General features: G+C 44.1%; 1 protein-coding gene across 1 annotated transcript; it reads left to right on the top strand.

Moving 5' to 3' along the window:
* The first annotated feature begins 3373 nt into the window (after positions 1–3373).
* LOC140676535 (uncharacterized) lies at positions 3374–10876 on the top strand. Its single transcript, XM_072911681.1, has 6 exons — positions 3374–6040; positions 6614–7164; positions 7434–7578; positions 7748–7926; positions 8110–8256; positions 8345–10876. Exons 1-6 carry the CDS (start codon positions 5848–5850, stop codon positions 8909–8911), a joined length of 1782 nt encoding a protein of 593 aa, XP_072767782.1. The 5' UTR covers positions 3374–5847; the 3' UTR covers positions 8912–10876.
* The last annotated feature ends 601 nt before the right edge of the window (positions 10877–11477 follow it).

Raw genomic sequence — 11477 nt, 5'->3', positions numbered from 1 at the left:
CCTGATCTCATTTATCATATACATACTAGCGGATCGCGTCGAACTTTTCGATTTATCTGAACGCGTATAACGTGCTCTCCGCAGCTACGTATTTAGATTTTCGCATCCTCTCGAAAACGAGTGAATGAAAGATAACGCGGATGATCCGCATAGAAAAATATGTCGATAAAAACACCCGGAATGTGTTGTAGAGTCTCGCGAGTTGACAGATCATTCAAATTAGAAAATCTCGTTATTTTTGCGCCGCATGCATGATGTGCCAAAGTGTCGGGCCACGCTCTAAAAATAGTCGGGCTGGATTAGATAATATCGATTGATGGCGATAAGTCAACTCGCGTTATCAGCCGACGTAAAGCAAGAAGCCAGCAACGAGCACTGATAATTCAACCCCGATAATCTTCCTTAATTCAGATCTACAAACTTAGTCCTATCAGCATTAATAATCCCATAACATCACATTCATACCCTCTCTGTCTAAGAAAAAGACATAACGTTTACATAAAAATATATATTGCTGACATCGCAATTAAAATGTCAGGTTTTTGTTAAAGGTTTATATTAATCACGTGAGTGGGGAAGAAAAATATATATATCAGGGAATGAGTGCCGCGGACGCGATTCTAGGTCGCCGAGGACGGCGACGACGAGCGTGAACGATTCTCGCGGGACGGCAAGAAGGGAGGACGCGGGGTGGATGCGAGTTTTGCGGGTCGAGGTACAGGGTGGCGAGCGGAGAGAAATATTCTCGGGTGAGTGACGCGGGGAGAACGCGCGGGTGGGAACGGCGGAGAGAGAGTACCGGAGGTATTGATTGCGACACGACTCTAGGAACCTGCCCGATACATGACCACCGGCTTTCTCTCTATACTTCTACCTACCTACCCTACCTATCTAACTATCTACATCTACACCCACCGAGAATGAACGAGTAAACGTGCGAGCGAACGAGCGAGTGCGCGATTATGCTTCGTGTATTCGACATTGCTGTTGAACGTTCGCGAGAGAAACGTCACATGCTCGTCGTCGAGCGGTTGTCGTGAAACCTTTGACTTTCGGTCGATTTTGCATTCCTTTGCGATAGTATTAGCTTCTTATATATTTGCGAAAATGGCAATAATAATAGATCGCCCTCTGTGACAATATTTTTTAAATTAAAGTTTTATCCACCAGATTTTTTTTCGTTAATGCGAAAGAAGAATAAAAATATGTATCAATATAGTATGTACATATATTCTTTATTATATATTTTTTTATTGTAAAATTTTTTTCTCTCGATAATCTTTCGATATAAAGAGAATATAAAACTGTCGAGAAAATAGTCCGAGTAGCCAATTTTTTAAACCAATTATACAACTGCGTCGCTGGAGGGATAAGTAAAGATAGTTAACCCGTTAGATCGATACGTATTATTTTTGTCCGTGTCTCTCGCAGCCGGTATTGTTCAGACGCGAATCCTTTGTTTCTCGAAACAAACCGCAAATTGTCCTTCCACCAACGCAGACTTAGCGAATCACTGGATTCTTATATAATTTTACAATACTTTTTTTACGAAACTTATTTTATTTACACGTGATATTTTATTATACACATATTATATAAACATATAATTATTATTTGTTTTTTTTTCACATAACTTTGAGTTTTCCAAAGAATAAAAAAGTGAAATGTTATACAATTAAATAAATTCTATTTATATATTTAATACTACATAATTATGTATTCACAAAACCGTTTTATTTTGACAAGTAAATTATCAATATATATATATATATATATATATAATATACTTGATATATATATTTATAAAATATATATTTTAATATAAAGTAAAAATTAAAAACAAATGTATAATCGTATCTTCTTCGACTGATTTCTCTCAACATTTATAACTTATTGTAACAATATTACACTTCATTTTTCGCCTTCTATTTTAAAAGTTTTATCACATTCCGGCTTTTCCAAACGTTCGCAACAGGCACCGGCGCAATTCTCGCGTCCTCGTTTTCAACCATCCGCCGATAATGTAATCGATGCCAATTTCAGTCAAGGGGGGAGACGGGGCGAGCGTCCCGAGTGGTCAATTAAGATCACCGGGAAACGGCGAGACCGCATCGATGCGCCCTGCGCCGTCGGACATCGATGGACGCGTCGACCGAATTCACGTGCATCTGCGCGCGTGCAAAACGCGGCGAATGATCGCGCGAGGGTGGCCGGCAAAGGGCGAAAGGGTTGCGGGGGGTGTCGGGCTGAAGAGCGAGAGAGAGAGAGAGAGAGAAAGAGGGCAAAGGGGTGGGCTGGCGCGCAGTAGGTCGCGCCGAGAGAAGCCGTCAAAATGTCGAGGCCCCTGCATCCAGGCGGTGCACGACGAGCCAGCCGACGATGTGGAGTGTCGCGGGTGGAGTGCACCGGGCGCTGATCGCCGGTCATCGATCCACACCGACGTGGACGCCGATGCGAGAGAGGGACGGGGTGGCCCGAGGGGTGAGGGCGAGGGTGCGCGAAGAGGGAGGCTCGTCGATGCGTTTCTCTCGGATCGTTCTCGATGCGCGTGGATCAGCGGAACGATGATAATGGAAGAATATTTAATCGGCGGCGCGCAGCGACGCGATTAATCTCGGTCGCGCGAAACGCGACGAAACGCGCCGTCGCGTTTGCCGACGTGCGTAATTACTTGCGCGGACAAGACAGAGATAGATAGATAGATAGATATAGAAAAAGAGAGAGAGAGAGAGAGAGAGAGAGAGAGAGAGAGAAAATATCATGATGATTGCTCGTTAGATTAATTAGAATATCGTCGTGCATTAGACAAGCGCGAGATAATTGGGGAAAGTAATTAGGGAATTGGGAAATCGTGTGGAATGGGTCGTGCATAGTTCTCCGATGATGAGACGTATATGTCGAACGTCCCGAACGCCGATTCGCCGAAGCAAGTTGCTCGACTAATGCGATATAGCAGCTTGAGCCGAGACGGCCGAGTTAATCCTCTTCGATCGCTCGACCGCTCTCCGGAACGATCCTCCGCGCACTCTGGTCGAAGCGACGCATCCGTCGCGACGCTCCCTCAAATCCGACAACCGGCGAGCGAATCCAGGAGTGAGGGACGAATTATCGACTCGCGCTAGGCGAACGCCATACGCCGCTTGCGGAACTGCGTCGATGCGAGAGCATTGCACGAGAGGGCTCCGGCTTGAAGCCGTTGAAGAAGGCAACGACGGTGGAAGAGAAGAGGAGAATCCTGCCGACACCCCTCGTCTCTGTTCCTCCACCACCTTCTCTTCAGTGGCGGATTTAGAATCTGAGAAACCCCGAACTACAAACAATATTATAACTGCCCCGCAGTATATACACTTATCTAATTAAAATGATTCTTCTGATTACATAATTCAATTATTCTTAAATTACTTGTAAACGTTTTACGTCACGTTTACAAATTATTATTTATCGCTTACAAGATAGATTTGCAAAAGGTACATATAATTATATTATATAATAATAATTTTCTAATTTTCAAGATATATAAATGCACGGAATAAAATTTGAAGAATCCTTCGGTAGTCGAGTAGCTAAGCAATCGTTTATCGATAAATCCGTCACTGTTTTCTCCACCTGCAGCCCCCGTCCCGCGACACACCTCGCGACGCCTGCGAGAGGGTGGGGTAGGCGCCCTCCACGCTCGTGCATCCCCTTTCGCACCACTCCGGCTCATCGATGACGAAACGCACGTAAATTCGTCGCGGCGCCGCCGCCGCCACCACCGTCACCGCCGCTGCCGCCGGGTTGAAATCAGTGCGACCGAAGTGCACCGCGAGGGAAGAACGCGGGGTCTCCGGCCCGCCGTTCCCGCTTGCGGCAGGCGCGCGCGCGCGTCCGCCCGCCTGTTCGTACGTCCGTTTTCTCTCTCTCCGCGCCGATGGTGATAGCGGCACAACGTGACACAGACGGTGGCATAACAGACGAGTAAATGGGTCGTGCGCGCCCAAAATCGAGAGCGTCGCACAATTATTATGCAAACGATTGTGCGAAACGCATCGAAACGGAACTCCAAAGCGTAATCTCTTTCGTTTATCGTAGTAAATAGACGCAAACATGTGCGGAATCGTTGTGATAATAGCGTAGATAAATATTTATCGGGAGATTAAAGATAAACAATATATAATTAATAAAGGAAGGAAGCGTACTTGATAACTTGGAAATTGATTAGGATCCTTTGTAAAAGATTTAAAGAAAAAGGTATCGTGATAAATATACATCGCGCAGAAGTTAAACAGGAAAACCGACTGATCGATGTGCGTCGCGTGGACTAGGTCAAGTGATTAATTAACAGCGAGAGCAAATTAGAGCGGGCGTAAACGGATAGACAAAACGGTTCCCTGACAATTTTGCGTCCGATCTCGTCGTCGAATCGTCCAAAACAAATCATCAATTTTTTTGCAAAAAAAAAAAAAAAACAATTATCGATTAAAATTTATCGCAAAAGGAAAGGAAAAAAGGAAAAAGAAAAACGAAAATAGCGAATTCGTCTCGCGAGACAGAAAACCGTGTCAACGACGTGAAAGAAGGCCGTGCTTAGTTTGTCGGAGCAAAAGTGCGCAAGACGTGCAGCAGGTGCAACGAGAGCGCAGCTTCTGTCATCGATCTCGCCGCGGCTGCAGCGAGCATGGCGCGGCCCACCGGACATGCCGGATCGCATCCGCGTGCGAACGCGCGACGATTTGTCGTTGCGTGCGCGGCTATCGGCGGCGCGCGAAGGATGATGACGATGACAATTCGCGCAATCGCTGATCGTGAGGCGCATTGATTTTCACGCGGCCCGATCATCCCCGGGGACGATGACAGCAATAACAATAACAACAACAACGACGAGCACGACGACGACGAGGAGGAGGTCGGCGTCGACGGCGCCGACGACGGAACCGCGAACGCTAAATCTTCCCGACGGAATGCGGGAGGTCGATCGAACGATGCCTCCCGACGCATCCTCCGACAGTTGCACGGCCCACCCACGTAAGCGTCCGGCGACCTCGCAGTGAGGGCGAAGAGGAGCGCGAGGGGTCCTTTCGAGGCTCCGCGTTCGACACTCTCAGAACACAGAGGCGAGAGGAACGCCGCGCCGGTGCGTCGTCCGCCCGCGCGCGGGCGGTGTTTACATTCGCGAGAGGCGCGAGACGTGGACCCGCGAAATATCGAGATATCGATCGGGCTCCCTCGCGGAGAGAGCGCGACTCGCCGAGGAGATTGGCACGATCGCGCGTAACTCGTGTTTCTTTCCCGCGCGTTCGATGCTTTCTCGAGAGTGAACCTAAAAAGTTTTGGCAATCGTGTCGATTGCTGAAGAGCAAAGATTCCAACATCATTTTGTTATATTCGAGTGTTTACGTCTGTGTTTACATCTCTGCGAGATGCGCATTCGTGAAATTGCGAAGATGCAATTCGACGAAGATTCACGCAACACTCGTGCGTTTTAGCTAGACTTTTAGACTACTGAAAAAAAAAAATATATATATATATATATATATATATATACGTGCAAATTAATATCGAGATTGAATAAGATGTTAAACAGTCACGAAATCCGATTGACTTTAATGATTTGCGTGCTATCATGAAAAATACCAATAGCACAATTTTCGGGAACATCGAGAGAAAATATTTCAGAGACGCGTTATTACATACGTTCATCGATCGAAGCATCAAAGGTCTGTGTTTATCTTACGACGCATTGTAGCCCAGATAGATCTAGAGTGAGATCTCTCGCGATATCTACGCAGAACTAAAGAAACGTAGTTTAAGCGGGTAGCTTGCGGTTGAGATCTAGATCGATACGTGAGGAATCAAAGTCGCGCAGAGATGGACTGCTGCAATTACATCGAGGCTTACGCAGCAGGTGGTCACTTTTATCAGCAGCAACAGCAACAGCAGCAGTACTTTTGTTACGATAATGGTAGCGCGGTATACGCCGGGTACGAAGCGGCGCCGATCTCTAATGCGATCGACATTAACGCTCGATACAATGGAACGATACCTTCTACGTATCCGACAGGTAGATTACCGCAAACAAAATGCAAAATGTCGCAATATAAAGCAATCATTCGTCACAATCTTCCTTTATTATTATAAACATTACGTACACGTACTATATGGCGAATAAATAATTATGTTATTTCTGCACGAATAGGTAATTATTTTTTTTTCTCAATATTTTTTTTCCTTTATGACTGTTTAATCTAAAAAATATGAATATTTAAATGTTTATGAAACTATCTATATAAATTATGCTAAAGAAAAAATGTAATATTAAAAAAGTATTTGATTACAGAAGATTCATTGTAAATATTGAAGAAATTCAAAATTTTCTTGATATTTTTGTCAGAAAAAATAAAACTTAGAAAACTAAAACACAACAAATTCAAGATTTGTTATATATATTAAGATTTCAATATTCTTATATCATAAAATTTTGAAAGATTTACTTAAAAACTTTGTCGCGATATCTTCTTTATCAAGACGCAACTTTCTCTTTTCTGTATCATATATTGTAAATATTCCAAAACACACAAGATATTTGTAGCATGACATTTTTGTGTTGATAACGATCCCATGTATGTTTTCGCAGATTACGTGTACAACCCAAAGGAGGCAAGGTTGCGAAAAGCGATGCGCGAGCAGACTCGTGAACTGTCACGACGATCAATCTTGCAGAGCGCGATCGCGAACGCAAACGCGCGCACGATCGGCGGCGGCGCGTCCGCGGCGATTTCCGCAACGGTTGCCGGTGACTTCCTGAATCAACATCATCGTTTCGATTGCTCGTCCGTGCCCATGGGTTCGAACGTGAGCCCGCATCAAGAGTCCTGGTATCAGGCCGCGCACCGCGGCCTGAAACCGGCGCATTCGCCGCGAATCGGCGACTGGTACGGAAACGTGTGCGGCGATCCGATCGAGAGGCTGCAAGCGATGGGCGTGATGCATCAGCAACAGCAGCAGCAGCAGCAGCAGCAGCAGCAACGTGATCTCGACAAGCCCATCAAGGATCAAAGAAGCCAGGCGTTTGCCTCCAACGGCTACTCACCGGATATCGCGGGTGCGGAGAGGGAGATTCGCCGGCAAGAATCCGCTGCGGAATACGCCGACTTTGTCGACGGTCAAAAATGGCATCCTTATCAAGTAATGCGTTTGTGATTTCGATTTGTAAATATTTCGTTTGTTAATTTCACAGATAAGAAATTCTAATAAGCTATACTTTTTTGAAACCTTCTTTTGTTGCTCCTTTTTGTTTTTACGCGATATCTGGTTCCTCGTAAATAAAGTCGACATTTTTTTAATTTTGTTAAACGTTTCTATATATAGTTTATATAACGAAATGAATAATAGATAATTTTCTCTGACTAGATTGTCATGTTTATACGAAAATCGTCTGACATGTCTGGTTGTAGAATAGCGTAAGCCCTCATCCACATCCAAGGACGCCACATCCGTCACCGCAAATGAGCGGCATTCTTCACCCGAATGTTCAGAATACAAACGCGCATGGACATACACACGGTCCATGGGGCCAATTTTGTCACGGCGTGTTACCACGTAAGTCTTACGTATGGTGATTTATTTTCTTTCACGCTGCGATTTGAAAAGGCGCGTAATTTTGTCATTTAATTTACAGCTTCATACATATGTTTTTTATGTACGAAATAATTGTATTTTATTAAATATTTTATATCCGTTATTTTTTTCGTTATACGATATGTTTTAGATGTCCCGATCGTAGCTCACAACGCGGCAATTCGAGGCCCGCGACATGCAGTTTTCTTACGGGATCGTACGCCAACTAGGCACTGCGCATTTTCGGAAGATGCGTCGCAGATGAGTTACGCTCCCAGAAAATTAAACATTGATAACATTCGCGCATCTTATCCGTTACCGGAGCATCAGGTATATAATATAAAAGTGACTATTGCATAATTCCTTAGTAAATTACTAATAAAATAGTTTTATATACGACAAATAAATAATAAAGCATAATCATTAAGAATGGAAAATCGTATCTTTATGTCGATCAGACTTTGTGTTAATTCGACACATTTACTGAGAATAAATACGGAATTATCTATACAGATGTCTGGAAGATTGTTGGAATCAGCGGTGGATTCCGTCATAGACTCGACGACGACGATGAATCGACGCGAGGAGGACGACGGGACCAGATGGGAGCCAACCGTCACCGCCGGAGTGTCTCTCGACGAACTCGTGCCAACCTCTACGGTAGACCACCTACAATATTGCATTCTTACGAACATCTGTTTCATCCACACATATCGTTGTGTTACGCCAAGCGCTTTAAAAATTTTAGCCGCAGGAAGGTGCAGTTTCTCGCGAGAAGGAGCAGCGCGAGTCCCGGCACTCGAGCGAGCGATTCGAGCCGAAGAGGAAGCCCGTTTCGAAGCAGCCGCTTCCAGGTTTCCACCAGGCCTTCGGCTCCACGGAGATCGGCAAATTTTCCCGATCCGAGTTCTTCGTGAACATGGTGGGCGAGACCGGCAGCGGCAGCAGCGGCGGCGGCGGCGGCGGCGGCGGCGGCGGCGGCGACGGCGGCGGCGGCGGCAGCGGCGGCGGAGACACCGGTGACGACGGCGGTGACGACGGTGATGTAAGTAAGGAACGTCCGCTGCTGGAGACAACGGGAAGCGCTGCCGCGGCAGCGGCCGCGGCCGCGGCGGCCGCGACGGCCGCGACCGCAGCTACGGCCGCGACGGCTGCCGCAGCAGCGGCCGCTGCGGCCGTCGCGGTCACCACGTCCGGAAAGATCTTCGACGCCGAAGATAACCAAGCGACGTACGCCGGCGGCGCGTATTGCGGACAGCCGACGATACCGCGCTGGCACAGTCCACACGTAGGTGCTATAGGTAGCGAAATTTAAGCGGATTCAGTCGCGGTATTGCGTGTTGTCCTCGCGACATTTGTCGATGTCTCTTTGCTGTTGAAAGGCAGGAATTTTTTTCGAATCAAATTGATATTTCATGTTTTCCTTTTAGAAGAATTGGAAGACTTTTTGTTATTGTAGTTTGTAATTGCAATCGACGTAATTGAGATACTGACAAATATCGTTGACACGGTATGGAATACCGCTACAGATCGACTACAGTAGGAGACGTTGTCCTTCTCTTTTCTTAGGCTAAAGCGGTTCCCGTAGCTTTCCGACGCGTGACAGATTGCGATGAGGTTTAATGGCAATATTGCATTTCCGATAGAAATATGTTACGAGTGTAATACTAGTAGTTTTGATGTGTAGCAGATTTCGATAACAGAGAAATGTCCATACTTTGTGTTACGTATGCCAATTAAGGAGATTTATCCAGAAATTGCAACTGGTATAAATTCAGCATATATTTGAATTTTCACCTTAAAAACACGCAAATTTCTACGTTTATTCATGATGGAATTTTCAATAATTAATATAAGAACCATCTTTAATATAAGATTAGAAAAATTGAGCTGCTATTCGTATCGGTTTCAATCTCTGGATTTGTCTCCATGTGACGGAACCTTCGTCGAAACCTATAGCGCCGCTCGGAAAGGAAAAGCGGGACACGCGCGTCATGCGTAGCGAATGCAAGTGCATCGATTAGCGAAAGCTGTCGGGGATCGATGTTGGCGTACGAAACGTCCCGACAAACTGCGAACGTTCGTCGAGATTGTGCCTTCCAGAGGATCGGGGACGCGTCGGGGAGTTCTCGTCGAGTTCTCTCGCCTTATCGAGAATCAAAGCAGAGCACGATACACCGCGTCTCGTATGCCAAAAGGAAGATATAATCAAAAGTAATCATGCCGAGATGATCCGTATTCGATATCGGCACCTTCCATCACTGTTGTTAGATACCGTCGGCGTTATATACGTCAATGAGAGCGAGATTATACATATAAATATAAATATATATATATATATATATATATATATATATATATATATATTATACTCGTATGTAATATGTGAAAGAACGAATACGCGCGACGAAGAGAGTAAGTTATTTAGTAGATTTCTTTAGGTGAGTACGTATTGCCGCGCGGAGAAACGATCAAATAAAAGTGAAATACGCCTGCGAGCGTTGGAAGCAGAGAAGTCAATAGGTAAACGTTCTTCCGCTTCTGGAAAATAATTGCGAAGGGATAATGCACGTAGTTCGTATTAAGAATCTGCGTCTAGACGTCTTTTCACAGCTTTTACATTTCTATTGGCCAATCCATCTATTCTGGAGTTAATCAATATTTATCATAATTAATTAAACGTTACATATATATTATATATGTGTACTATAAAATTGTTCATTAAATTTAGAAAGTTAATCAATATTGAAATTGTCAATTAAGCGATATCGTGATTTTTATTACATTTAAACGCGATTGTATTTAGGCTCTAATGCCTATATTTATTTCTCGATACGTCAATATTATATACTCTATTTCGTCCAACGATTCTAATAGAGTGTATTGACGTTTTGCCGACAGATTTTAATACGCGCTAATATCTGTAACTTGTGTCTAGTCTGACCAGTTAATTCGAGATAAATTCGTGCCGGATACCCTGTACCTATGATGGGACCAAATTACTTGAGAAACTTTTATGTCGCGTTCACCGTCGCGCTTACGTCCTACGATGTATGGTCGCGTAAAAGAAACCTCCCACATTCTGTTCGCGCGATCGTTCGCGAGTGAAAAAAAAAAAAAAGAATAAAAAACGCAAAACTTTCCGCTTCGAGAAACTGGAATATATTCTGCAGAATAAAGCGTGACACATATGAAAGTATATTAATATAATTGAAAATATATTCCACTTCTTGCAACGGAGAATAAACATAATCACGCCTTAAAAAACATATTTAGACAATTGTCAAATCAAAGCGTGCATGAATATCATAACAAAAAAAAAATGACGTTATATCCGTAGAACAAGGAGAGATTGAAGTAATCTGAACTAGATATTGATAGTATTTGACGTCGTAAGGAAATCTTTTTGGCGTCGATGTACTGTGCATACTGAAAGATGCAAGTAACCTTTACGAATAAGGGATACTGTTTAATTAATCAGAAGAACGTAAATGTACACTGTGTGATGCGCAATATCATAAGCAACGGTAGCTAAAAAGAGATAAAACAAACCGACCTATAACAGACCTACAACGTTTTATGCGAAATAGGTACCACAAATGTCAAGTTTTTCTGATGCTGAAAATATCAACGAGAATATTAACGCGCATGCTTTCAAAGTAAAAAAAAATCCAAAGTTAAATTGGCATTTGCGGTATAATCGTCCTGTGATACGAGATGGACATAAAGATTCATCTCATCGCAAAATGTATGCTTTACTCTCATTCGATTGGGACGATCGCGAGCAGTATGAAAAGAATAAACGGATGTCTATGCGACAGTAAAGAAGATAAAATCAAACAACCTTATTCTCACTAGTCTTATTTTTTCCCAGTTGATTC

Source organism: Anoplolepis gracilipes, chromosome 2, assembly GCF_047496725.1.
Source record: "Anoplolepis gracilipes chromosome 2, ASM4749672v1, whole genome shotgun sequence".
Classification (NCBI taxonomy): domain Eukaryota; kingdom Metazoa; phylum Arthropoda; class Insecta; order Hymenoptera; family Formicidae; genus Anoplolepis; species Anoplolepis gracilipes.
This window is presented reverse-complemented; position numbering and strand designations above follow the sequence as displayed.

Coding starts and splice junctions, on each gene's coding strand:
- LOC140676535 (XM_072911681.1), top strand. CDS start 5,848: ATGGACTGCTGCAATTACATCGAGGCTTACGCAGCAGGTGGTCACTTT. Junction 6,041..6,613: donor ACCTTCTACGTATCCGACAG/GTAGATTACCGC, acceptor ATGTTTTCGCAG/ATTACGTGTACAACCCAAAG. Junction 7,579..7,747: donor TTGTCACGGCGTGTTACCAC/GTAAGTCTTACG, acceptor GATATGTTTTAG/ATGTCCCGATCGTAGCTCAC.